The 27,799-nt window shown below is 50.1% G+C and overlaps 3 protein-coding genes across 15 annotated transcripts; 1 reads left to right on the top strand and 2 right to left on the bottom strand.

Annotated features, from left to right (window-relative positions):
- Nucleotides 1-11: 11 nt before the first annotated feature.
- Nucleotides 12-12,305, bottom strand: PFDN2 (prefoldin subunit 2). Its single transcript, XM_077887001.1, has 4 exons — nucleotides 12,165-12,305; nucleotides 1,248-1,336; nucleotides 1,011-1,134; nucleotides 12-309 (listed from the first exon to the last, which is right to left on the bottom strand). Exons 1-4 carry the CDS (start codon nucleotides 12,237-12,239, stop codon nucleotides 133-135), a joined length of 465 nt encoding a protein of 154 aa, XP_077743127.1. The 5' UTR covers nucleotides 12,240-12,305; the 3' UTR covers nucleotides 12-132.
- On the top strand, nucleotides 12,263-15,692 carry NIT1 (nitrilase 1). 6 transcript variants are annotated; one of them, XM_077886980.1, is made up of 7 exons: nucleotides 12,263-12,388; nucleotides 12,982-13,080; nucleotides 13,326-13,580; nucleotides 13,706-13,809; nucleotides 14,020-14,153; nucleotides 14,321-14,446; nucleotides 15,147-15,692. In XM_077886980.1, coding segments are annotated over exons 1-7 (987 nt in total). In that variant the 5' UTR covers nucleotides 12,263-12,386; the 3' UTR covers nucleotides 15,414-15,692. The 6 variants fall into 6 exon arrangements, with proteins under 6 accessions (XP_077743106.1, XP_077743108.1, XP_077743107.1 ...); XM_077886982.1 differs by lacking the exon at nucleotides 12,263-12,388 and adding an exon at nucleotides 12,442-12,580; XM_077886981.1 differs by lacking the exon at nucleotides 12,263-12,388 and adding an exon at nucleotides 12,483-12,506.
- DEDD (death effector domain containing) lies at nucleotides 15,598-27,484 on the bottom strand. Of its 8 annotated transcripts, none has more exons than XM_077886994.1 (6): nucleotides 27,359-27,484; nucleotides 25,632-25,664; nucleotides 19,430-19,818; nucleotides 19,125-19,232; nucleotides 17,900-18,046; nucleotides 15,598-17,147 (listed from the first exon to the last, which is right to left on the bottom strand). In XM_077886994.1, exons 3-6 carry the CDS (start codon nucleotides 19,752-19,754, stop codon nucleotides 16,771-16,773), a joined length of 957 nt encoding a protein of 318 aa, XP_077743120.1. In that variant the 5' UTR covers nucleotides 19,755-19,818; nucleotides 25,632-25,664; nucleotides 27,359-27,484; the 3' UTR covers nucleotides 15,598-16,770. The 8 variants fall into 8 exon arrangements, with proteins under 8 accessions (XP_077743120.1, XP_077743113.1, XP_077743114.1 ...); XM_077886987.1 differs by having other exon boundaries at nucleotides 19,424-19,818; XM_077886988.1 differs by lacking the exon at nucleotides 27,359-27,484 and adding an exon at nucleotides 27,200-27,312 and having other exon boundaries at nucleotides 19,424-19,818.
- Nucleotides 27,485-27,799: the final 315 nt, after the last annotated feature.

The raw sequence follows: 27,799 nt of genomic DNA on the forward strand, positions 1-27,799 counted from the left end.
AGAGCTAAGCATTCTGACCAAAACATTTAATTAACAAAAAATATTACAATAGCAGAGAAAATAATAATAATAACAATAAAGAGAAATTAGAAGTGGGAGTCAGGGTAGAAAAAAATGCAAACACCTTGGTTCCTAGGAGACCAACACTCCAGCTGAGCTGGACTTAGCCCCAGCCCCTTCTGAGTTCTCCTTGGCTGCTGGCTTCTCATCTTCCCCCATGAGACGAATGTTGTGCTTTTCCCGGAATTCATTTAATTCTCTTCCTTTTGCCTGAAGCTGCTGTGTAAGGGTCTCAATGATCTTCTGTATCTAGAGGCCAAGCGACAGGGATTATATGAGGATTTCAGGACTCCCTTCCCCTACCTGGTATAGACTATGGCTGGAGGATGTGAAGGAGGGATGATACCTTTAGCCTCACCAAGTATTGATAGTGGAGTCCAAAGACTAAAAGTATGCCTTTCTCAAATACAATGATTTATGAACTACAATGTACACAAGAATCACTTGGGCTGTTTGTTTTTAAAATGCCACTCCATGGGCAGCTGGCACAGTTGGTAGAACATGCAACTCTTGGTTTCGGGGTTGTGGGTTCAAGCCCCACGTAGGGCACAGAGATTACTTAAAAGAAAAAAAAAAAAAAAAAAAAAGGCCACTCTATAGGCCTTACCTCTAACTGTTCTGAATCAGTGGGTCCAGGAAACTGCATTTTAAATCAGTTCTCCAGGTGACCTGGATGCAAGTACCCATGGACCACACTGTGAGACACACTGCTCTCACTGCCGCCTCTCCCCCAAATCAGCCAGGCCACAGAGCGCAGGGAAAAAGGCGGACAGCCAGCAGCCTCTCCTGTCAGAGGAGTTCGACTTACTAAAGCATAAAAAGCATGGCTAACGGGCCTTTCATGCGGTCTTCGCCATGGGTTCCCACCCACTTGCTTATACCACGTTCCCTAAATCCTGGCCCCCCCTCCCCTTTGCTCCCAAAGCTTCTACTGGAGGACTCCTGCTCACCTGCTCCTTGTTGTTCTCCAGGGCAGGCAGCACCTCTTTGACAGTCCGCTCCACCAGCACGCCCCCAACCATTCGGTAGCACCTGCGGGCCTCATCGACCTCCTTCAAGGTGTCAATCACCAGGCTGCGGCACGGGGACAAGGCAGATCTGAGAATGCGGCCCCTCTCTGCTGCAGCCTTCCCTTACAAATGGCCTCTCCAACTTTCCTACTGACCGGTGCTCCCCGACCTCCTCACCTGTGCTCATTCAACTCCATCTCCAGCTCAGCTGCTTTGGATGCCAGACCCCGCTGCTCCTGCCGAAGACGGTTGAAGCCAGCGATAACCTTGGAAGATGAGAGTTAAGTGAGAGAGGAGACAGTGGACATGGCTGAGGCTCAAAAAACAACACAGGATGGCAAGCTCTGGATACCTACCTTGGAACAGGAGTAGGTCCAAGTCTGTAATTTCTACCTGTAGTCTGTCTGAAATTCCATTCACTAAACACTTACCGAGAGTCTATTCTGTGGGGGAACTTAACCAGTCCTTCTCGCAGCTTCTGTGTGGTGACGAATAGGCATTTATAATACAGGATGGGTGGGGAGCTCCTGGAGCACCTGCAGAGGAGCTCAGACTTGCAGGTAAAGAAGGCTCTAGGAAAAGGCTTTGTAGGGAGTACTCTCGTTTGGCTCTACCCAGCATTCCTCCCACAGGGGAACTGCCTTCCTTAGCTCAGGGGGTGCTTGTGGGGCTACTATTCACAGGACCCTTGCTCCCTGACCACAGGGGCAGTCCACAGGGGCAGTGACCTATTCTGCACCAGAGTGTCTGTTCAGGAACTGACTCTGGGGTAGAGACAAACAGGTACAGAGACAGCTGGAGTGAAGACAACTAGATGTCCTATAGAGATGATCCTCCATCCCTCTCTTTTTTTTTTTTTTTTTTAATTTTTATTTATTTATGATAGTCACAGAGAGAGAGAGAGAGAGAGAGGCAGAGACACAGGCAGAGGGAGAAGCAGGCTCCATGCACCGGGAGCCCGATGTGGGATTCGATCCCGGGTCTCCAGGATCGCGCCCTGGGCCAAAGGCAGGCGCCAAACCGCTGCGCCACCCAGGGATCCCCCATCCCTCTCTTGAAACCCTCAAAGCTGCCCTAGTTCTTGAACTTTTTATTTTTATTGTTTTTATTTTTTTTTATTTATTTTATTTTTTTTTATTTTTTTAATTTTTATTTATTTATGATAGTCACAGAGAGAGAGAGAGGCAGAGACACAGGCAGAGGGAGAAGCAGGCTCCATGCACCGGGAGCCCGACATGGGATTCGATCCCGGGTCTCCAGGATCGCGCCCTGGGCCAAAGGCAGGGGCCAAACCGCTGCGCCACCCAGGGATCCCTTTATTTTTTATTTTTAAAGATTTTATTTATTTATTCATGATAGTCACACAGAGAGAGACAGAGAGGCAGAGACACAGGCAGAGGGAGAAGCAGGCTCCATGCTGGGAGCCCGATGTGGGATTCGATCCCGGGTCTCCAGGATCGCGCCCCGGGCCAAAGGCAGGCGCCAAACCGCTGCGCCACCCAGGGATCCCAACTTTTTTTTTTTAAATAAACATTTTATTTATTCATGAAAGACAGAGACAGAGAGGGGCAGAGACACAGGCAGAGGGAGAAGCAGGCTCCATGCAGGGAGCCAATGTGGGACTCAATCCCCGGACCCCAGGATCACACCCTGAGCCAAAGGCAGACACTCAACCGCTGAGCCACCCAGGCGTCCCCCCCACCCCAAGTTCTTGAACTTGGTGTGACCCAGTTCTTGAACCTTTCTTTTCATTGTGTTCAATTCTCTGAACTGCCCACTATCCTTCCAGAACACTACTTAAAAAGAAACAAAAAAAAGTTGGCTGGAGTCTGTTTCTGTAGCCTAGAAACCCTAACATAGGCTTGCAGAGAGACACTGCCTTAACTGGAGCCTGAAGATGAGAAACCGGGGGAGGAAGGGGTGCAAGAGAAGTGTGAGAAATGGGATCCCCGGGTGGCTCAGCAGTGGAGCGTCGGCCTTCGGCTCAGGGCGTGACCCCGAGGTCCCGGGATAAAGTCCCATGTCAGGCTCCCTACATGGAATCTGTTTCTCCCTCTGCCTGTCTCTCTCTCTCACAAATAAATAAATATTTTTTTTTTAAAAGGGGGGGATCCCTGGGTGGCTCAGCGGTTTAGGGCCTGCCTTTGGCCCAGGGCGCGATTCTGGAGTCCTGGGATCGAGTCTCGAATTGGGCTCCCAGCATGGAGCCTGCTTCTCCTTCCTCCTGTGTTTCTGCCTTTCTCTATGTCTATCATGAATGAATGAATGAATGAATCTCAAAAAAAAAAAAGAGAGAAGAAAAAAAGCAGTGTGAGAAGTAATATATGTAAAGGCCCAGAGGAATGATTACTACCAGCTCCCTGTTTCCTGGAAACAGAGCAGGGAATCCAAACAGTGTGCAAAGCAGACGGTACTAACAGCGCGGCCACCATGACTTTTAGTACAGGGCCCCAATGACCGGGTTCAGAAGGAAGTATCAGATGAAAAGTAGAAAATGTAATGAGGAAAGAAAATCATGGGGGTGGATGGGATACAGAAAAAGACGAAATAAAAACCGGGGGCCTGCAAAGACCAGGTTTCAGGCTTTGTCTCTGCCACATACTGGCCCTGTGGCCTCGGACACTGAATCTGAACCCTACGGTTCTCGACCCTGGCTACTGTCAGAATCCCAGGGGAGCATGAAGAGGGACACCTCAGAACAACTACACAATCACTGGGTGAGTCCCAGGCCTCGGTGTATCTTTTTAAAAGATTTATTTAGGGGATCCCTGGGTGGCTCAGTGGTTTAGCGCCTGCCTTTGGCCCAGGGCGTGATCCTGGAGTCCTGGGATCGAGTCCCGCATCGGGCTCCTGGCATGGAGCCTGCTTCTCCCTCCTCCTGTGTCTCTGCCTCTCTCTCTATGTCTATCATAAATAAATAAATCTTTTAAAAATAAAAAAATAAAAGATTTATTTATTTATTTTTAGAGAAAGAGAGTGCCCTGAGCAAGGGGAAGGGGCACAGGGAGAGAAAGGATCCCATGTAGACTCGCACTGAGTACAGGAGCCAGGGTTCAATCTCATGGCCCTGAGCCCAAATCAAGAGTGGGATGGGTGGAACTCTTAACCTACTGAGCCACCCAGACGTCCCAGGCCTCGGTATTTTTAAAAGCTCTCCACCATAATTCTAAGTGCAACCAGAATGGAGCCCCCGGCGTGACTCCCTGCGAGCCTTACTTGCCTGACCTGTGAAATGCACATGGTACCTCCTTAGAGAGCCGCTGGATGACGTGACCCAGTTAGTGGGAAAGGGCTTTGTAAGCAGTCAGGTATGGTAACTACTACCTCGGCCTTCTCTCCAGACCCAGTGGCCGCCTGGCCGCTCCTGATCAGCTGAGCACTGAGCCCACCCGCTCAACTCCTGCCCACTCACTCCTGTTCACACCATGTCCAGCATCACCACCTCTAATGACCAACCACCTCATGTTTACTAGGATCTTTCATCTCTAGCTCTCTCTGCAAGGCTCATCTACAGCTAGTGAGCTACTAATGGCTAACCCGTCCCACCACTACATCCCTTCTACTGCTCAAAAAGCCAATGAATAGGACTGACCAGCACCCTGTCACTCCAGCGGCAGGCACGCTGCCTTCTCCCAACCACCATCCTTCCATCTTGGTCCACTTCATCCACTTGTTCCAAAAATGCCTTGGAAATCTGTTCTTCCTTTGCCTCCACTGCCTATACCAAACTATTCCATTTATAGTTAGCTTCTTCTCCACTGTCAACGTGTGACAGATCAAAATCATTTAAGAAAATCTTAACCAGATTCTAGATGCTCTCCTAGCACCCAAATAACCCACTCCTCTGGATGTGTGCGGTTAAATACACCAATGAAATCAGCTTAAGAGTCTAAAATTTCTGGGATGCCTGGGTGGCTCAGCGGTAGAGCATCTGCCTTTGGCTCAGGGCGTGATCCTGAGCTCCCCACAGAGAGCCTGCTTCTCCCTCTACCTGTGTCTCTGCCTCTCTGTCTCTCACGAATAAATAAAATCTTAAAAAAAAAAAAAAGTAAGTTGGTAAGTATAGAACTCTTTACATCCTCATGATTGGCACATACAAACAATTTTATACAGGACATGGTTTTCTTTTTCTCCCCACCCCCCCAGGCTTACTGAGATACAACTGACATATAACATTGTATAAGTTTAAGATATACAACATTATGACTTGATATATGCACATACTGTGAAATTGCTACCAAAATAAAGTTTGTTAACACATCCCATATGTTAACCCCTTCTACGTGCTCACATATAAATGCTTATCAGATGTTCAACCATTGAGCCACCCAAGTGTCCCAAATAAAATCCTTAAAGAAAAAAACAGGGCAAAGTATTTCCGTATGATTTATTTTCCTGTTTTTCTCCCCCGCCCCCTTTTTTTTTAAATTCATGAGAGACACAGAGAGAGAGAGAGGCAGAGACACAGGCAGAGGGAGAAGCAGGCTTCATGCAGGGAGCCCAACGTGGGACTTGATCCCGGGTCTCCAGGATCACACCCTGGGCCAAAGTCAGGTGCTAAACTGCTGAGCCACCCAAGGATTCCCTTTCCTTCCTTTTTGTTTAATTCATATAGTGTTGATAACTTCAGAAAAACCCATAGTCATTACCTTTACCTCCAAAACGTCCTTTGGTCTTCTTACCTACATGATGTTTACTCTTACTGGGCTCAGTGAAGAATAGAATAGGTCAAGAATTATGACTGGATGCATCTGGAAAAGTGTTCGGGGTGTCACTCACTAAATATCTTCTTTTCAGTTTAGTGCCCTTTTCCTGAAAAACACACTCAACTATCAAGAAAATGTCTTTGACCAGGGTGCCTGGGTGACTCAGGTCATGATTTCAGGGTCCTTAAGCCCAGAGTCATCAGGGTCCCTGCTCAACTGGGGATCTGCTTCTCCCTCTCCCTCTGCCCTTCCCTCTGCTTGTGTGCACTCATGCTCTCTCTCTCAAATAAATAAAATCTTAAAAAGAAAGAAAAGAGGGCAGTCCTGGTAGCTCAGTGGTTTAGCGCTGCCTCCAGCCCAGGGCCTGATCCTGGAGACCCGGGATTGAGTCCCACATCAGGCTCCCTGAATGGAGCCTACTTCTCCCTCTGCCTGTGTCTCTCTCTGCCTCTCTCTGTGTCTCTCATGAATAAATAAATAAAATCAGAAAGAAGAAAGAAAGAAAGAAAGAAAGAAAGAAAGAAAGAAAGAAAGAAAGAAAGAAAGAAAGAAAGAAAGAAAGAAAGAAAGAAAGAAGAGAAAAAGAGAAAGAAAGAAAGAAAGAAAGAAAGAAAGAAAGAAAGAAAGAAAGAAAGAAAGAAAGAAAGAAAGAAAAGGAAAAGGAAAAGAAAACAATCCTTGACCTTACTACTCCAACAAATAACGGTTCCCAGCCCTTCTCTTCATCTTTTAGGACTGGTCTGTACTCACTGCCTTTACTTCCACTGTAGGAGATTTAGCAATCTCTCTGCTTCTACCCACTAAAAACCATAACAGACCCAACTTTTAACAACTAAAAATGTCTCCAGGCATTGCCAAATTTCTCTTGGGGTGAAATCAAGCAGGTGGAGAACCACTGCCTCAGGGTAACAATGAGAACTAAAATGATGGAACGTGTCCAGTGCCCAACACAAGGTTGGTTCTCTACTCTCTTTTAACTTCCTGGACCCTTTGGTCCATTGATTTTCCTACCTCCCCGCACCCCCCCTTTTTATTTTATTTTATTTTATTTATTTAATCTTTTTTTTTTTTTTTAAGGATTTTATTTATTTATTCATGATAGACACACACTGAGAGGCAGAGACACAGGCAGAGGGAGAAGCAGGCTCCATGCAGGGAGCCCAATGTGAGACTCGATCCTGGGACCCCAGGATCACGCCCTGGGCCGCAGGCAGGTGTTAAACTGCTGAGCCACCCAGGGATCCCCTCACCTCACCTTTTTAAAGATTTTATTTATTTATTCATAATAAACAGAGAGACAGACAGGCAGGCAGGCAGGCAGAGAGACAGGCAGAGGGAGAAGGCTTCCTGCAAGGAGCCCGATGTGGGACTCGATCCTAGATCCCAGGATCACGCCCTGAGCCACCCAGGCATCCCCTCCTACCTCCCTTAACACTCCTTTCCTCTTTCTGAAGTTCTTCCTCTCATCTCTACAATGGAGAGGATCTAAGGATCTAAGATTCTTTTCATAGTACTTCTCCCTTTATCACTCATACTATTTCAACTGGTATTCTTAGCTACTTCTATGGCTTCCACAATTGCCTTAGTCTACTGCCTGCAAACCCAGGCCTTCTCAGAATTCTAGATCTATACTTCCAAGTTAGAGGAAGGAGCGCTGAAGTCAGGCAGAAATGGCTTAACAGTCTAACCATCAGCGACGTACCGCTTTTTTGAATTTGTTTCTTCAGATAATGTGTCTCCTAGGATGTTTGAAGATCAGTGAGTTATATCAAGAACTTAGGACAATATCTAGCAAATAACAGATTGTCAATAAATAGTAGATATTAGTACAGAACATTTCCATCCTTTAAAACAATATTAATTGGGGATCCCTGGGTGGCGCAGCGGTTGCGCCTGCCTTTGGCCCAGGGCGCGATCCTGGAGACCCGGGATCGAATCCCACATCGGGCTCCCGGTGCATGGAGCCTGCTTCTCCCTCTGCCTGTGTCTCTGCGCCTCTCTCTCTCTCTGTGACTATCATAAATAAATAAAAATTAAAAAAAAAAAATTTAAAACAATATTAATTAATTAATTAATTTATTTATTTATGTGAAACACAGAGAGAGAGAGGCAGAGGGAGAATCAGGTTCCATGCAGAAGCCCGATGTGGGACTTGATCCCGGGACTCTGGATCACACCCTAAGCCAAAGGCAGATGCTCAACAGCTGAGCCACCCAGGCGTCCCAGAACATTTCCACTTAACTGTCCTATAGATACCTAAAACTCAGGTCATTTGAAGCTGAACTGATCTTTTATCCCGTTTTAAACTGTTCCTTTTCTTGTCGTCTCCCCTATTTCTGCTAAGGACACCACTCTAACTCCTGAGGTAGGAAACCCTCGTTTCATCTCTGAACACACCCTTATCCCAACAACTGCCAAACTTATCACACCATTTCTGCAATTTTTCTTAGGCTCGCTGACATCACCTAGTCCAAGACTTCGTTACATCTGGAAGAGTCTTCTAAATTATCTCCCTATTTTTGGACTCTCCAAATTCATCCTATACACTACTGGTAATTTAATTTTCCTAACACTTGGATGACATATAAAAATGTTCATGACATATTAGGCGTAAAATGTAGATTACAAAATGGTATATACCGCATAAAACTAATATTATAAAGTATGTAAATATGTAATGAAGATATGTCCTCCCTTTCCAGCTATACACACACACAAAACATAGGTTGGGGGGGGGAACCCTCCTTTGGAGTATATCAAAGGATATATTCCAAAGTGGTAATAGCCTGGGTGGCTCAGTGGTTGAGGGCCTGCTTTTGGCTCAGGGCGTGACTCCCCAAAACCTGGGATCAAGTCCCACATCAGGCTCCTTATAGGGAGCCTGCTTCTCCCTCTGCCTGTGTCTCTGCCTCTCTGTGTGTGTGTCTCATGAATAAAATCCTTAACAACAAAAATAAAGTGGCAATAATAGTTATCTTTGGATACTAGGATCACGAGTAATTTATTTGTTATTTTGTACTTTTTCCTGTGTTTTCTACATTTCCACAATGAACATGTCTTATTTTATGTAACAGAAAAATAACAAGAGCATGCCATATATTTTTCTGTGGCTTCCTCACTGCTTACATTAAAAAGTTCCAAATTCTTTGCCATGCAAAGACTCAACTTGCTTTTAAGCACCACATCTTTCTTATACTTCATGATTTAGCTAAACTGACCAGTCACTGCACTTCCTGTCAGACTGTGCTTTCCCTAGCTCTCTTCTTATCCTATTCCCTATATTCTATTTGCATTACCACCTGTTCAAATCTATCCAATCCTTCAGGCTCATCTCAAATATCCCTAATATGATCGTGGTATAAATGGAAAAATATGTCTGATTCTCAAATCACTCACTCAATTAAAAGCCCTGCTCTTCCAGTTACTAACCTTGGATAAGCTAACTGAAGTCTCTGAAACTCAAATATCCTTACCTATAAAGGGAGGACAATATAATCTACTCCAAAGAGCAGTAATTAAATAACAGAAAATAAAACAAGTGCCTAGTACAATGTGTTGCTTCCTTCCATCTTGTTTATAAGGGACATATATAGCTCACATTTGCAGATATGATAAATCACATATATTTTTTAAAAATTTAGGGGACACCTGGGTGGCTCAGCAGTTGAGTGCCTCCCTTCTGCCCAGGGTGTCATCCCAGGGTCCTGGGATTGAGTCCCACACATCAGTCTCCCTGCATGGAGCCTGCTTCTCCCTCTGCCTGTGTCTCTGCCTCTCTCTCTCTCTCTCTCTCTCTCTGTGTCTCTCATGAATAAGTAAATAAAAAAATTTAAAAAACATTTTAAGTAAGCTCTAGGCCCAACATGAGGCTTGAACTCACAACCCAAAGATCAAAAATCACATGCTCTATGTACTGAGCCAGCCAGGTGCCCCAATAAATCTTACATTTTTTATCCAGTGTTCTCTCTGAAACACAAAGGCCATAGAATGTTAAGCAAGAACAGCCTCAGAACTCAATTATCACAACTGCTCGCTTTCTTTGGAGGGCTTCTTCTCTTTCTCCATAACCCCTTAAATATTGGTTCCATCCTTGTTCTGCTGCTTCTTTTTTCAACTTTCTGCACAAACCCTAGATGATTTTGCCCATTACCATGACTTTTTTTTTTTTTTTTTAAGATTTTATTTATTTATTCATAGACATAGAGAGAGAGAGGCAGAGACACAGGCAGAGGGAGAAGCAGGCTCCATGCAGGGAGCCCGATGTGGGACTCGATCCCGGGTCTCCAGGATCACACCCCAGGCTGCAGGCAGCGCCAAACTGCTGCGCCACCGGGGCTACCCCCATTACCATGACTTTATCAGCCTTCCATAAGCTTATAGTTCTCTGACTCAAATGTAATTCAAAATTTATAAATCAAACCAACTATTAAATACCTCTACTTGAATGTCCTACAAGAAATCCAAACTCAAAACCCCAAGAGAAACATATTCCCCACCCCCCTAGACATTTCCTATCTTCCTACATTGCCTATGAACAAGCATCCATCAAAGACATAAATCTGAGAAACATTCTAGTTTCCTCTCTATCCCGTTTTCTTCACATTGAAGTCTTGCAGTCCACCCCATACTTTAAGCCCACCTGCATCCCCAACAGGCCAGAAAGGTTCATGCCTCACTGCTTTTAAGGACATTAGTCTCTGCCTAGGAAATTCTCCACTTCCTTCTTTTTTTTTTTTTTTAAGATTTTATTTATTTATTCACGAGAGACACAGAGAGAGGCAGAGACACAGGCAGAGGGAGAAGCAGGCTCCATGCAGGGAGCCCGACATGGGACTCAATCCCGGGTCTCCAGGATCACACCCTGGGCTGGAGGCAAATGCCAAACCGCTGAGCCATCCAGGGGTCCCTCCGCTTCTTTCTTTGCTTGACTAACTTCTCTCATCCTTTAGAACTGAAGGATTATCTCTCCCAGAAAAACAAACACTATACTCATTACTGTGCAAAACACTTTGCATGCATTTCTTGTCTAATAATAATCAAAACAGTGATGAAGTATGAACTGCCAAATTTTTACAAGGTGAGAGAGGGAACTCATGGGAGGTCATCTACACATAATAAATAGCAGAACCGTGATTCTAAAACAGATCTGCCAACCCCAGGGCACTTCTTATGCTCTTAGCCACCCCTCAGAAAGTATTAGGTTCCTTCTCCTTTTCCTCCCACCACAACACACGGGTCGGGGGGCAGAAACTATCGTTCCCCCCCCCCCCCAAAGTCCTGCAGCACTGGGCAGCCCGGGGGGGCTCAGCTGTTTAGCCCCTGCCTTCAGCCCAGGGCCTGATCCTGGAGACCCGGGATGGAGTCCTGCGTTGGGCTCCCTGCATGGAGCCTGCTTCTCCCTCTGCCTGTGTCTGTATGAATAAATAAATAAAATATTTTTTAAAAATCCCACAGCACTTTATACCTGTTAGGACACTCATCTTCGGCCTTATGTTAGCACTTAGTAGGTCTTATTTCACTGTGAGCTCTTTGATGGCGTGGGCCAACTTGAAAAATCTTTATGGAGACACCTTTGCCTGCGGTGACTATTCGACAAATAACTGACAAGCGAGCGAGCCTGCAGCGAGAAGAGCTGTTGTCTTAGGTTTTCCCTTCTGTCGCGGGGATTTCTTGCCACCCAGACTACACACTAGCCCCGCCATTAGCAAACCAGGGCTCCCCGCGCGCCACAAAAGGCTCTCCGGGTTGTTTATCACACGTCTCCCGCTGCTGAGACACTGGGGGAGATGCAAACTCGGGTTACAACACGGTTTCTGGTCGCTCAGGAAATCCAATCTAATAACGACGTGCGGGTCAAAATAGTATGGGACGGCGGACTGCTGGGGCATGCGAGTCACGTGGCTCTGCAGAGTGAGGGCGACGGTCAGCGTGGTGCCGGGGTCACCGAACAGGCCACACGGCCAGCCCGCCGGCTCATCCCTGGGGATTCGTGCCGAGCCGCCGGGCCCGGCCTATCCTGCGGGAGGGTGCGGGGAGGTAGGCAGAGCCACGCCCGCCCCCCGCCCCTCCCCCTCCCTCTCCTCCCTTCCCTCCCTTCCCTCCCTCCCTACCCTCCCCTCCCTCCCTCCCCTCCCCTCCCCTCCCCTCCCGCTGGGCTCGGGCCCCGGGCCGGCTCACCCTGCACCCCGGGGGGGGCGTGGCCTTCACCGACCAACCCTCCCGCGCTCTCCCCCGGACCCGGCCAGCTTCTCCGAGGACCCTCCCCTCTCGGGGCGGCCCCGCCACGCCGGGACGCGCGCGGGGCCTGCCCCAGCCAGCGGCGCCGCCCGCTCCTCGCACCGACTCGGGCCCGGCCCGGCTGCCCTCCTTCGCGCCCTCCGCTCCTCACCTGCTCTGCCGACACCGCCCCTTTCCCCGCGCCGCCGCCGCTGCTCTTGCCGGCGCGACCGCTGCTCTCCGCCATCTTCGCCGCCCGCTGCGCTTCCGGCCTGCGCGGCCCCGCCCCCGTGCGTCACATCCGGCCTGGAGGTTGCCGCCCCCTGGCCCCGGGGCCGCCGCTTCCAGGCCGCTCCTCCGGTCGGACGCTGCCGACGGTTTCGGCTCTATCCTCATGTAGGACCCAGCGGTGCACTCCGCTGCGGGGCTTTAACCTGTGCAAGGGAGCCGCTGCGCCTGGGAGAGGCGGAGAGGCCGGGTTGACCGGAGCGTGGGGGCGCGGGCTGGGATGTGTGTGGGTGCCGGTGCCCTTTGCCCCCCACGGGGTGGGAGGGGCGAGGGACGGTGAGCTTCCCCTCGGAGATCGGGGTAAGGGGGCATCCGCTGAGCAGTGCCGCCGTGCAGGTGCCCAGTGAAGGGGAGAGGCTGGGGAGAGCAGGGAGGTTTCTTGGGGATGCCTTTTGAACCGCGGGTATGTTCCCCCGGGCGGGCAGGTGGGGGCGGGGGCGGGGTGGGGGTGGGGGGGCTTCAATCTAATACGAGCCCACTGGAGCCGAGACAGGTGCCGAGCAAAGCCCCTTCCTCTGTCTTCCCACTTTATGAGTCTTCCTGTAGCCCATAATTACTCCCAGTAAGACTTGGTGGGGAGGGGGGGTGTTTCTCTGCGAGGGCCCTGCTTCAGCCTCCCAGTATGAAGAGAGGAGTCAGAGAATCCTGGAAATGTGCTGCTTGAGCGCGGGAGTGGTGTCCTGATTTCTCACCTTCCTCAGGCTGGGCTTCATCATCAGGCCTCCTCACCAGCTCCTGCCCCTTCTCTTGTGTCCTGGACTCCGGATACCTCGACTCTCAGTACTTTGTGCACAGCCCAGGTAACATGTTTTGCTCTGTCCTTGGCGCCTGACACTTAATAGATGTTCAGTAAATGTCTGTGATGTGCATAGATGGTGGGATACACTGGGGTGCCAACCATCACAGAACATTTCATCAGTGGGGAGCCCTGAAAAGCAGAAACCAAAGGGCAGCGCAGCCCTCCTGCTCCCCCACTTAAGACTCTGATTGTTAAATTTGCATTTCCCCATTCTGGACGTCTGAGCCCTGCCCGTGCCATTCACAGTCCCAGAGCCATGGCTATCTCCTCTTCTTCCTGGGAACTGCCGCTGGTGGCTGTGTGCCAGGTAACATCAACACCAGACAAGCAGGAGAACTTTAAAACATGCGCCGAGCTTGTTCGAGAGGCTGCCAGACTGGGTGCTTGCCTGGCTTTCCTGCCTGAGGCATTTGACTTCATTGCAAGGGACCCTGCAGAGACACTACGCCTGTCTGAGCCACTGGGTGGGAACCTTTTGGGAGAATATACCCAGCTTGCCAGGTATCAGGGAAAGGGGGAGGGAAAGGTAGCTTCCTTGTTGGGCAGTGTCCCCGAATTGCCAGATAGGAGGGTCAAACATTGAGAAGCATTGTCAGTGTTGCCCCTTCTACCCTGCCTTCCTCCAGGGAATGTGGACTCTGGCTGTCCTTGGGTGGTTTCCATGAGCGAGGCCAAGACTGGGAGCAGACTCAGAAAATCTACAATTGCCATGTGCTTCTAAACAACGAGGGTGAGACCTGATAGCTCTTTAGCCACATCTTCCCAGGCTCTTCTACCTAAACTTGCATTCTCCAGAATTCTCAACTTGGTTTCCTTGGTTGAGTTTTAGGGGTATTTGTACTTCTGAGCCTAGGTTATAAATAGTCTTGGTGGGAGGAGAGGAACTAAGTTGGGCTCCTAGCGCACCAGCACTGAGCGTTCCTTCTCCCTCTTACTACAGGGTCAGTAGTGGCCACTTACAGGAAGACCCATCTGTGTGACGTGGAGATTCCTGGGCAGGGGCCTATGCGTGAGAGCAACTCTACCATTCCTGGGCCCAGTCTTGAGTCTCCTGTCAGCACACCAGCAGGCAAGGTGGGAGTTGTGAAAGGATGAGGTGGGGAAGAGGAACAGGAGGGAGAAGAGAAATACTTTGAAGTGATAGTAGAGGATGGAAAGAAAGTCCTAAGGAAACGTAGGCAGTGGGTATGACTGAATGCTGTGAACAACAGGACAGGGCTATTAGGCTGTTTTCATTCCAGATTGGTCTAGCTATCTGCTATGATATGCGGTTTCCTGAACTCTCTCTGGCATTGGCTCAGGCTGGAGCAGAAATACTCACCTACCCTTCAGCTTTTGGATCTGTTACAGGCCCAGCCCACTGGGAGGTAAGAGGACACCTCTTCAAAACATAAGGGCCTTCAGGGCACCTGGGTGGCACTAGTTGGTTCAGCATCCGAGTCTTGGTTTCCGCTCAGGTCAGGGTTGTGGGATCGAGCCTTTTGTCAGGCTCTGCACTCAGCTCTGTGCTCAGCACAGAGTCGGCTTGGGACTCTCTCTCCTCCTCCCTCTGCCCCTCCCACTTGTGCTCTCTCCCCTCAAATAAATCAATCTTTAAAAAAACATACAGGGCAGCCCCAGTGGCGCAGCGGTTTGGCCCCGCCTGCAGCCTGGGGTGTGATCCTGGAGACCTGGGATCGAGTCCCACATCGGGCTCCCTGCATGGAACCTGCTTCTCCCTGTGTCTCTGCCTCTCTTTCTGTGTCTATGAATAAATAAATAAAATCTTTAAAAAATAAATAAATAAAAAAAAAACACACAAATATATGGGCCTTCTCTTAACTTTGTTCTCTCGTGGCCCTACCAGCTGAAGGATTTTCTTCCTCTCCACCTACTGGGAAAACTCATTCCCTAGGTTGTCGCCTCTCGTTATGTTAAAGAATAATTTACATAGTGAATCATTCCCAGGCAATGATCAGATTGGCCCGTAATGTCCATCACCCATAATTTCCCACTAGATGCTACCCGCCACCCATAATTTCCCACTAGATGCTACCCGCTTAAGTGAATACACATCTCATTCCCCAGGTGTTGCTGCGGGCCCGTGCCATTGAAACCCAGTGCTACGTAGTGGCGGCAGCACAGTGTGGACGCCACCACGAGAAGAGAGCAAGTTATGGCCACAGCATGGTGGTGGATCCCTGGGGAACAGTGGTGGCCCGCTGCTCTGAAGGACCAGGCCTCTGCCTTGCCCGAATTGACCTCAATTATCTGCGGCAGTTACGCCAACACCTGCCTGTGTTCCAGCACCGCAGGCCTGACCTCTATGGCAATCTGGGCCACCCATTGTCTTAAGACTTTGACTTCTGGAAGTTGAGACTCCCACTGTGAGCTGGTGTGGCTGTGACTTGAAGGCAGGACCCAGGCGCGGCTCCCCTCACTGGGAGAACCTTGACTCTCTCGAATGAACACAGGCTCAGCTTCTTGGGAAAGAAGAAGCTTTCACCTGAGCTCAGATTTCAGTTTCAGAAAGGTGGAATTTTATATAGTCACTGTTTATTTCATGAAAACTGACGTTATGCTGAGGGCTGAGCAGCACTGGCATTGAAAAAAATATAACCATCATAAAGTCTGTGTCTGGACATCTCCTTTGGGAGCTGAAAGGGGAGGTGGTGGTGTACCAGCTAGACTAGGCTCCAGTTGTAGGCCTCCTGGCTCATTCAACATGCCTCCCTACCCAAATAAAAGTGCAACACTCAGTGCATGTCCCAGCCCCATGCTCGGAAGCTTGGGAGTGGGAGTGGGGCAGAGAATGGGGAAGGAAAGAGCAGATAGGAGGTGATACTGAATGACTTCACATTCACCTGTGATGCCCTTTGCCCAAGCCAGAAGAAAGCAAAGGGGAAAGGGCTGCAGGGTACATGATTTATTTTCACTTGAACATGGAAGGGAAGTCTCACACTCCCCCTTCCCCTTCTCAGGGGGAGTGTATCTTAATCAGCACCCCCTTCTCCATCCACCCTGCTGGGAGGAGCGACTCAGCTGACCCAGTCCTCTTACCGTCCTCCCTTGAAGAGGGTTTGGCAAAGGGGACAAAGGACGGAGCCACACCAGGCAGAGGTCTGAAGCCCTGGAATGGAGGGAATGAGGCAGAGAGGAGCAGCACCAGAGGCCAGGAGAGAGCGGAAAGGGCCACAGCTTCTTTGTTTTTTAAAAATTATATAATTTGGGAGAGGGTGGTGATTAATTTCCAAAATACACTTCAGAGTCCCACCTTCCACACAGCTCCCTTACTCACAGCCCTTTGGTTTTTCAGACAAAACTGAAGAGCCCTCGTAAAGCCAGAAGTACGGATAACCCCCGCAATGCACCCGGAAGCAGTGTTCACTTGCATCCCTTAACAAAGACTACGTCCCGCAGCCTTTGCTTCTCCCTCTACATCTGTCTTACGGCTCGGTGGCAAGGTGGCTGTGGAGACACACATTAGGAGGGTCCATGGAAAAGGGAAACGGGGGAGGCCCAGGCACGTGGGTGCAGGGAGGGGTGGGGAACACCACTTCCATTTTCCTTTGTCTTTTCCTTTAAAAAAAAAAAAAAAAAAAAAAAGGCAGGGGTGTGATTGGTTGGAAGGGCAGAGAACAAACCCCAGAACAGTATGTAAGCTCCAGAGGTGGGCGGTGGGAACAGTCCCCCGAGAGGTGAGGGGGAAAGGTCAGGGCAGTGCCTGCAGCATCAAGTTCCTCAGGAGTTTCTGCCGGCCCAGCTCGTAGTCCTCCTCGTCCACGTTCACCAGCAGCTTGATGGCTTCGTGGCCCACAGCCTGCTTGAGGGAGTCTGTGATAAAGACGCCTTTAAGCGCCTCTAGTAGAGAGCCGTTGATGTAGTCGCGCCAGAATGCGTCGAGGTAGGTGAGCTCAGAGAACTTGATGTCACAGATGATGGAGCCCAGGTCCCGAGACTTGAGGATGGTGTTGGCCTGGTTAAAGCGCTCAAACTGGCGCTCGAGTGGGTCCTGCTTGTTAGAGAAGACGTTGCCTTGCAGAGCGGTCTCATGCTGGCAGTACTCAGCCCGAACCCGCAGTCTGATGTCTGTGGCGAAGAGAGACACGCACAAGTGGTTGCAGTGAGGGGAGTGCAGACAACCCACGCTTGAAAGGTGGGAATGAACAGCTGGGTAGCTGAAGTTGGGAGCATCACCTGCCAGCTTTGCTACCTCTCCCCCAGGACTAGTTCTTTTCTATGTAGTTCTGAAATCCTTGCCTGAATGCAAGTTTCCCTGAAATGGGCCAAGCCCAGGTCAGATGACCGCCACCCCTCATGAGCAGCACCCTACTTCTAGGAGGTATTTTCCTTTTTTTTTTTTTTTTTTAAGATTTTATTCATTTATTCATGAGAGACAGAGAGAGAGGCAGAGACACAGGCAGAGGGAGAAGCAGGCCCCATGCAGGGAGCCCGACGTGGGACTCAACCTCAGGTCTCCAGGATCACGCCCCGGGCTGAAGGCGGTGCTAAACCTCTGAGCCACCTGGGCTGCCCCGAGGAGGTATTTTCCTAATGAACAGGCATACAAGTTCATTTTAGTACCCATCATACTTGATTCACCCTACAATAAGGATGTTGTAACAGCATCCCTTTGATCTTATATTAACTAGAAAGAGTTGAAAGATACTCTGCTGCAAAGACAGAAATTCTCTCCCCAGAGACTAAACCATTCAATCCCACCAAGTCATTCAACCATTTGACAGGAGCCTTGCCCTAAAGAGCATAAACTCCCCGGCATCTCAACAGTTCTGTCTCCCCCTCAGGCCCACTCCACCTCTAGAACCCTTCAGCTTCCTCACCACATGTCTGCTTTTCCTTGGGGTCTGGTGTTACTGACTTCCGGCGTTTTCGTTGGCTCCCAAGTGTGGCTCTCCCTCGAGCTGGCCGCTTGCTACACATCTGAGGGCCCGAAGTGGGGCAGCACACCACAGGATAGTGGGGAGGCACTGACCAGAGCGTAAAAGGGGAAAAAAACATAGGGTAAAAGCAGAAACACAAACCCTTCCCTTGGAATGAGAAAGGAATCATTTAGACTTAGCGCTAAAAGCTTTATCAATAACCTGAAAAGAGGATAAAACAAGGGGACAATTACAGGACCCAGGTGAAGCGTTAACACCTCGCCTGATTTTTATGGGGCTAGATATTGGGGGGGGGGGGGGGCGGCAGTGAGAGATACAGTGTCCTTTCATTCAGGCTGGCAAAGCTGGGAAAATGATGGGTTTGGTGTCTATTTTTTTAAGCATTATCTATTTATTTGAGAGGAAAACACGTGTATGCATAGGGAGGAAGGAGAGAGAAAATCTCCAGCAGACTCCCCTTGGAGCAAGGAGCCCAAGACATGGCTCAATCCCATGACCCCAAGATCATGACCTGAGCTGAAATCGAGAAACACGCAACTGACTGAGCCACCCAGGTGCACCCCCCAATGCCTTTGAAAGATTTATTAGAGAGAAGGGAGAGAGACCACATGCAGGAGCACATGAGAGTGGGGCGGAGGCAGAGGGAGAGAGAATCCCAAGCAGACTCTATGCTGAGCACAGAGCTCAATGCAGGACTCAACCTCAGGACCCTGAGACCACACCCTGAGGCAAAACCAAGAGTCGACACTCAACCGACTCTTGGCACACCTGCACTCCCTTTTTTAAAATTTTTTTTAATTTTTTATTTCTTTAAATATATTTTTTAAATTTTTATTTATTTATGATAGTCACACACACAGAGAGAGAGAGAGAGAGAGGCAGAGACACAGGCAGAAGGAGAAGCAGGCTCCATTCACCGGGAGCCCGACGTGGGATTTGATCCCGGGTCTCCAGGATCGCGCCCTGGGCCAAAGGCAGGCGCCAAACCGCTGCACCACCCAGGGAACCCTCCCTTTTTTTTTTTAAAGTCAACTCTATGCCCAACACGGGGCTCAAACTCACAACCCTGAGATCAAGAGCCACATGCTCTAGCGACTAAGCCAGCCAGGTGCCTCTGATATTTTCTCTTGATTACGAACATTAGGTGGAATTAGTATCTTCTTACCTGTTTTGGGGGGTTGTGGAGGCCTCGGTTCTGGATCGCTGAGGGCTCTGGGGGTCACATAGCGAATTGACGTCTCCTCCAGATACTTGTCTACAAGATCAGGGCACACTATAGGAGGGGAGGGAATCATTCAGGAAAAGATACACTCCTCCCTTCTAATCCAACCCTCCAATAGGCCTCCTAACTTGTCCTAGGTAGCCCCTAGGGTCAACGCCTCCTCCCACTTGGACTCCTATGCTGCTCAATCCTGGCCTCCCACAACTCTTCCCGGATTCCAGTGTCCCCAGCCCCCAATGCACCCTCACCAGCCCGCCTCCTCTTGAGGGTGACGTAGGGCAGCAGGTCATGACGAGTGATGATGCGCAGCAGCTGCAGCACCTGGCGAAAGTTACTCTCATCACAGCGGCCCTGGCGCTCCAACGCCAATAAGAAGTCACGTCCATTTCGGATGAGGCCACGCTCATGGTCATCAATGACGTCGACAAAGAGGAAAGAAAGAACGCGCACATCCCTGTGTGTCAGGTGGGTGCCCACGATGTCAAACATGCGGTGCAGGCTGTACAGCCCGTGCTCCTGCTCACCATGCTCTTCTGGCCACACCTGGCTTGCCCGCCGCTTTAGGCCCGCCATGCTGGGGGCTCAGGTGCGCAATGCCTTCCAGAATCCCTGCTCAGCAGCTGCAATCCCCACTATACTGTAAGGGGCAAGGAAAGAACCTATGAGCTACTCAACGGCAATCTCAACCTGGTCTCAATCACTCTTCTATCTCCAGTGCCTGACAGTGCCTGGTACAGAATTGTGCTTAGTGTTTATTAACTTTTAAAAAGTGTTCATTGAAAAATAAAGCCTACAGTGCTCCACATCCAACAGATGTTGTCCTAAGTCCAGACCCTACTAGAGAAATACACTTTCCCTAAGTGAGAATGTTCTATGCAATTTCAGTGCTGCATACTGGGCAGGAGGTGCTGTTAGAGATTACCTCGATTGTTCCCCTGCCCCCAAAATACTGCTTCTGGTCCCCTGTGCTCTCCCTCCCACCTCCCCAACCAGCTCACCTCTTAAATGTAGGCAAAACTGAGAAGTAGAGAATTCATTCTTAACTAACACGGAAGCTACAACAGATGAACTTACAGACGGTATGGAAACTGAACAATCTTTAGGGTGAGAACTAGTTTCAGTGCTGCCTGTGACACTACCAAGCCAGGTAGCTGTGGGCCTTAAGCGAGTTACCTCACAACAAAGCCTCACTGCCACCCATCTACAAAACACCAATGAAAGAAACTACTCTTCAGACATGTTAAGGATCCAATTAGAAACTATGTGCGAGGGATCCCTGGGTGGCGCAGCGGTTTGGCGCCTGCCTTTGGCCCAGGGCGCGATCCTGGAGACCCGGGATCGAATCCCACGTCGGGCTACCGGTGCGTGGAGCCTGCTTCTCCCTCTGCCTGTGTCTCTACCTCTCTCTCTCTCTCTGTAACTATCATAAATAAAAAAAAAAAAAAAAAAAAAGAAACTATGTGCGAGATTGTTGTGTCAACAGTCATGAAAGAAGATTTCAAAGAGATTAGCATCCTTGACCAATCCAGACCAACCCCCCACAATCCTATCCTCATTTTTCCTACAATCCATCCAAGTTCAGAAGCATAACTGCGAAGGTTAATAATACTAACCAAAACTCCTGGATTTAAATTACCAAACATTACTAAACCCCTACATTGAGCATTCTCTTCCTCCTCTGGCAGAAGTACCCCCTTGATGTTCACATGCCATTTGGATACACCCTCTTCTTTCATCTTGGTTATTTCTCCATCCCTCCACAACGACTGACAGCAGCCTAATGTTCATTCTATAATTTGGCATTTGATTCCTATAGTTCCCCCATCAAGCTGGGTAACATTAATGACCAGCCAGTAACCAAGCCTCAAGTCCATGGGCTTCCAGGTCCATGCTGGTCAGATAGTGCTGGCCAATACTACCCAACCCCTGACCACGGCTCCAACGTCGTGATTCATTATAAAGTCCTGCCAAAGCTACTTCTAAACGTTTTCAATCTCCTCACCTTTCTGCTGCCACCACCCCGGTTCAGGTCCCAATAATCTCTCACCTGGACTACAGTAACACCCTCTGTAGGGACTCTCCTTATCACCAATCTTAACCCACCTAAGTCCATTCCCCCCATTCAGCTGAACGAGCTACCTACAATGCACAACTGACCTCATCACTCTTCCGCTTAAGATCTACCTACATCCCCCTCCTTACCTGTAAGAACACTGCAAACTTCTTACACAACACACCAAACGTTCTGCAGGCAATTCCTTTCTCTTTCTCCGGGCTACTCCTTTTGCCTGAGTGCTTCTCTCCCTTCTCTGTCCCAAATGTGCCCCATCAGCACCCTTTTTCAGATGGCTAACTCCTACTCATCCTTTAAAAGTCAACTCAGATACCATCTTCAAATTCATGCTCCACACCTCCGTGCTGGGATAAGTAGTCCTCTTTCCTCTTCTGTGCTCCTACAGAACATCATGCATATTTCCTTTAAACTCCTTATCAAAGTGTACTAAAATTATCTGTGTATTTATTATCCTATTAGATCTTAAGCAACTCCTGTAGACGGACTAAGTCATATTCATCTTTACATCTCCAGTGCCTAGCAATGGAGAAAGCCTGGCACATAGTACTCATAACTTACTGAACTTGGTATCCAGGACATCATCACAAGCCATACTCATACAAGTCCACTGAGAGAACTTCATTAAAAACAGATACAACCTAACTACATGTATACATTCTAGATAGCCGCAGCCTCCCCTACACTATGCAGAACTACCCATCCCACAGTACCCTACTCAGCAATAAGATAGGTTGTCCTGTTTATTTTATACACCAAGAAACTAAGGCTAAGTTAAAGAATAAAATGATAAGCTGCTTCAAAAGAGCCAAGCTGATGGGCTCTCAGAAAATGAGAGCAAGTAGGACCTGGTCCCCCCTCTTCCTCAACAATCCTAAAACAGAAGCAGACTCCTTCCCTTAAGAAAAGGGCGGGTTCACCCTGGAATCACTTAGCTCCATATCATGGGTTCTCATATGTGGATAAGAAATATAGGGGGATCCCTGGGTGGCGCAGCGGTTTGGCGCCTGCCTTTGGCCCAGGGCGCGATCCTGGAGACCCGGGATCGAATCCCACGTCAGGCTCCTGGTGCATGGAGCCTGCTTCTCCCTCTGCCTGTGTCTCTGCCTCTCTCTCTCTCTCTCTCTGTATGTGACTATCATAAATAAATAAAAAAAAAAAAAAAAAAAAAAAAAAAAAAAAAAAAAAAAAAAAAAAAAAAAAATTAAAAAAAAAGAAATATAGCTTGCATCCACTTAGGACAGCCCAGATGCCACACCCCCTCCCACTCCAGCATGGGAAACAGCTGGGAAAATAGCTACCCAATGACAGGCTGGTTTTCTCTGCCTCTTCCTCTCATTTCACCTGTTGTAGGTACAAATGGGGGTGGGGGGCAGGGGTAGTGGGGGGAACTAACGGAAAGTAACTCCTTGTTCATACCAAGCAACAGGAGAAAACTGAGCCTCCTTAGACTTCTCCTTGTTCCCTATCCCACCTGTTCCTTTTGGCCAGCTGTTGATTATGAGGATCCCAGAAAAAGCAGATGGGCAGGTTTCACATTCAACCAAACCAAAGAGCAGGTTGCTAGAGAGCTCCCGAATCTATGTGTCCTGATTATAAAGCCCCAGAAATGAAAGAATATTGTCCCCTACATACCTTCCCACTGGAAAATGAAGCAGAATACAGGAAAGGACTATGGTCCTAACTATGTATCAATGGATGCAATTCTATAATAGGCCTCAGTCCTCTGAGGGTTAACTCCCCAGATATGAGAGAAAAAAACAGCCACCTTTAAGTCCTAGATCCCACACTGGATCATTCAAAGTGCCAGGAATTATCATAGCTTCTAGGTCAGTGGTTCTCAACCCGGGAGGATGCTTCCAGAACCCCAAGGGACACCTGGCAATGTCTGGAGACATTTTAGACTATTATGACTGGAGGGGGCAAGGGCCGTGCTACTGGCATGCAGTGAGTAGAGGCCACGGATGCTTCTAAACATCTTCTAAAGCACAGGTCAGCCCCCACAACAAAGAGTTTCGCAGCCCAGAATGTCAATAATGCAGGGTGCCCGGCTGGCTCAGTCAGTTAAGCGCTTGCCTTTGGCTCAGGTCACGCTACAGGGTCCTGGATCGAGCCCCACATCAGTCTCCCTGTTCAGCGGGGAGCCTGCTTCTCCTTCTCCCTCTGCTCCTCCCCACTCTTGTGAGCGCTAGCACGCACTCTCTCTCAAATAAATAAATAAAACCTTTTTAAAAAAAACACCAGTAATGCTGAGTATGAGAAACCCTATTGTAGATGGATCATGACGAAGGGTCAAAAGAATCGAGACAGCATGTCACTTTCTACCTACATCTAGAGAAGGAAGCCACTGGGTCCTTCCGACCCAAACCCATCAAACAATGTTCCAGAAGAAAAGCCAGTCAGACATAGACTTACTTCACTCCTAAGTTCACCGAGCACTAAAGAGTTCCATCCCACTCCAACCCTGGCTTCTCTATCACCTGCTGTTGCCATTCAGGTGAGCAATAAGTGGTGGGACTACCCTCTCCTCTGCCCCATCCTGGGAGGTCCAGTGTGACCCAGTTCAATCTGGATCTCTGTAAAGATAAAAGAAATGCCATCCCCTGCAAGACAAACAAAAAGGATCCTGCACTTAACCCTCACAGCCAACTTTAAAGTCCTGAAACTAAACCAGTTGCAGACCCTTCCTTGTTCGACTGCTGATGAGACATTCCGCTTACTCAATGAAGCAAAATGTAGAAGTCGTCTAAGTTTCCCAAGGCCATGTCCTTGAGAGAAATGTTGGGAGGCTGACACGCAGGCTAATAGGCAACCCCCCCACCCACTTACTTATCGTCTAGGACGGTGGGTTCACTCACTTAGCAATATAGATGGGGTTCCAAGAATCTATCTACCTTTAGCATTAAAAGAACACAGCCAACCTCCTCTAAAACCAAAATATATTCAGCTTTCTGTGGCAGTGAAGCTTGGGGACGCAGCTTAAAATATACAGAGATCCTAGATGAAAGATAATCAGGGTAGTAAGGAGAACATACCCACTCTAAACAGATTAAAAAGAACTCCTGAGTCCTGAAATATTGCCAGACACCAAGAGACAAACAAAACAGTCCAAAGAGTCCCGATCCTGTTGGCTGGTTTGGGTCCATTTGAGAACCTAACAAGAACAACCCCCACCCACCCCATTACAGTTTCCCAAGAATAATTTCTCCTCCTGAGAATAATTCTTTATTCCAAGGAACTGCTGCATTTCCTGGAGTTGTAGTTTTTTGTTTGTTTTCTTTATGGAGGTCCAAACCAGCCAAGTGCCAACAGACAGACTAGAAGTATCTACAGAACTGCCTACCAGGTTTCTACTTCCAAGCAAAGTCTAGTCTCATCCCAACCACAGGAAAGACATTTGTATTTTTGGGGGTACTCGACTCTCTCGGAAGCCCATAAAGTCTTGTGTAAGAAATACAAAAAGAAGGGCACCTGGGTGGCTCAATCAGTTAAGTGTCTGCCTTTGGCTCATGTCATGATCTCAGGGCCCTGGGATCCAGCCACTCAGTTGGGCTCCCTGCTCACAGGGAAACTGCTTCTCCCCTCCTCCTTGCTTGTGCTCTCTCTTGCTATCTCTCTCTCTAATAATTAAAATCTAAAAAAAAAAAAAAAAAAAAGAAACACAAAAAGAATGATCTCTTGAAGACCAAAGTCTAGTTTCATCCCAACAGGGATAACATCTATATTTTCACAAAACCAGAAGTATTTGACTCTCTCCAAAGCCCTTAGGGAGGAAAGTCATGTGGAAGAATTAAAAAAAAAAAAAAAAAAAAAAAAAAAAAAGTGATGTCGTGAAACTTGTAATGAAAAAGACATGGAAAAGCTTCAAGACTGAGAGAACGTAAAGGGCTTTCTTGCTGGTGGGACAGGAAAAATGTAATCAAATATCTGGAAGTCAGAATGATATGTTTTCCAAAGGAACATTCTAGGATCCCTGAACAACTAGAAGAAAGAGTAAGCTAGGGGAAAAGCCTTCCCATGGAAGGAACCTCAGGCCCGCCAAGGGTAACATTAGAAGTTGTACTAGAGTACAATGTTCCGAATGTTAAACAATGTTTCTCTCAGAGCTGACCAAGACGACTACATAATAACAAACCAAAGCTGAGGGCTTGCCCCAAAACACCTAATTTGGGCTCTCCTTTCCTTCCTCCCAATCTCCAGTTACCCAGGAAGACAGTGAGGGCAATAGGCTTTATTCACTCAGCTGGGTAGGTGAAAACTCATTTTCCCTGGCGTCTAACCCACGACTGGGCTCAACCCCAACACGTTTCTCATGCCATTCCCATTCCCTTCCATTGTTCAAGAACAATAAAAAAAAAAAAAAAAAGTTCCAGACTTACCTTTGCAAGAAACTTAACTTCCCAGGTCTCTTCCTAGCACAAGGTTGGAAGCCAGCAGCAAAACAAAAACAAATTGGGGGAAGGGGGAGGGGGAGGGGGGGAAGAGTCAATTTTCAAGATTTATTTTGCAACAGCAAAGGCCCAAAAGAGTTAGTCTCAATTACAAAACTGCAGACACACCTAAAGCCATTTTCATTAAAATGATCCACTCCGAGCTACCAAGCAGAGTCCCCAGGTTTCCCACCTCTCCTACTGACCAATTCACAGAACCATCCCAACTCCCAAGGACCTCCAGCCTCCATGGCTCAAGGCAACTTGCCGGATATTCAACAACAACTTGCGGGGTGGGGGGGGAAAACCCAATTATCCCCTGATACCTTCTCACCTGACTCCTCAATACCTTCGGAGACCCATTTCGTTACAACGTTAACACTGACTTCCCACTTCAGGAAGAACTGGGGGTGGGGGAATGGTTACCCCCAAACAGGGCACTTCCCATCAGTTCACTCATCAGACCAGAGCTCTCCTCCCAGTTCTGTCTTCCGCCCTGCCCCTTAGCGCAGAGCGGGAACGACGCACCCACCGGGGCGCATCCCCTCCAACATCTCCGTCCCACCGGGGGTGAGTCCTGACCCCTCCCTCGCTGCCCTAACGCGGCGCCGGGAAGGTCTGGGAGCTGAAGCGCTCACTTAATTATCCAGGCTGCCTGGGTGCCCTCCTGCTTTGCGCTCCCTTTCCCGGACCTCCGGGCACGCACACCGCACCTGGGCACAGCGGGGTCCGACTCGGCACGGCGGTCGCCCCACACCCCACACTGCTAATCGCTAGGCTAACTGGGGAAGTCCTTTCCCTCCTTCTACACTTCGGCGGCGGTGACACTGGCTTCCCCGGCTCCCCTTCTTTCCGGCGACCGAGGGAAACCAGGGAGCGGGGTGAGCCGGGGGCGCCTCCGGAGAGCGAATCCAGGTGAACCCTCACCCGGCGCTCCAAGCCGCCCGCTCCTGCCCTGCCCACCCCGTTGGAGGCCGGAGGCCTGGCGATCAGGGCTGGCGGCGAGGGATGCAGCCTCCCAACTCCGCTCCGTCGGCCTCCCCGGGGAGGGGGGGCAGGGACGGCCCCAGCCTGCGCGCCCCGGGCGGCCGCGCGGTCCTCCCCCCAGCCCGCTCCCCGTCCTCCCAAACTTTCCTCCGGGTCTCTCACTTTCCCCATTACCCGTCACGCCGCCGCGCTCTCCTGCTCCACCCCAGGGCTCCCCTAGGCCCTTCCCCCTCCCACCTCCAATTCGGCACTTCCCAAACCCCCCCCCGAACGTCGGAAGTCTCTCCTCCCCCTCCCCGCGTGCCCCCGCCCCCCGCGCCCCCGCGCCCCGCGCCCCGCGCCCGCCGCCCTCGCCCCTGCGGGCTCGCAGCCCCGCAGCCCCGCAGCCCCGCGCCCACCTCGGCGGCGCCGGCACCCCCGGCCCGGCCCTCGTTGCCGCCCCTCCCCGCGCCCGCCCGCCCGCCTCGCCCCTGCCGCTCCCGCAGTTGCCACCTCCCCCGCACGCCCCCTCGGCCGCTCCCCTCCCCCACCTCGCAGCGTCCCGTCACCTCCCTCTCTCGAGGTGCTCGCGCTGGACGTCGCCGCCGCCTCCCCCTCCACTTTCCTTCCCCGAGCCCTCCGCGGCCCCGCCCGGCCCCGCCCCGTCCCGCTCGCCTCCCCCTCCCCACTCCGCCGCCCCGCCGCCTCACTCTCGGCTCAGGCTCGGCGCCGCCATGTTGGATCCATCCGCGCCGCCCTCCCGGCCCGTCGCGCGCCGCCGCATCCGGGCTCCGGCCGCCGCCGCCGCCGCCGCCGCGGGCGTGGGGGAGGGGGCGGCCTCGTCCTGAGCAGCGCCTCCCGGAACCTGGCCGGTTAGCGGCGGCTTCGAGGCCATAGCGAGGCATGAGCCGGGGTGGCCATGCTGGGTGAGGGCAGCCTGGCAGCGGCATGAGCCGGGGCGTGGATAGCTTCACTTGGGGACGCGACGCTAAAGGCTGGCAGCCATCTTGCTTTGGGGCAAGCGGGCGCCGCCGGTTCTTCCCGGCGGGGGCGGCGGCGGTGGCGGCTCGGGGGCCGCGGGGGGAGGGAGTGAGGGTGGCGGTCTCGGGTGCGGGAGCACTGGGGGCGCCAGAGCTGGCTGCCGTCGGCCT

The sequence above is a fragment of the Canis aureus genome, chromosome 38 (genome assembly GCF_053574225.1).
Source record: "Canis aureus isolate CA01 chromosome 38, VMU_Caureus_v.1.0, whole genome shotgun sequence".
NCBI classification, from domain to species: domain Eukaryota; kingdom Metazoa; phylum Chordata; class Mammalia; order Carnivora; family Canidae; genus Canis; species Canis aureus.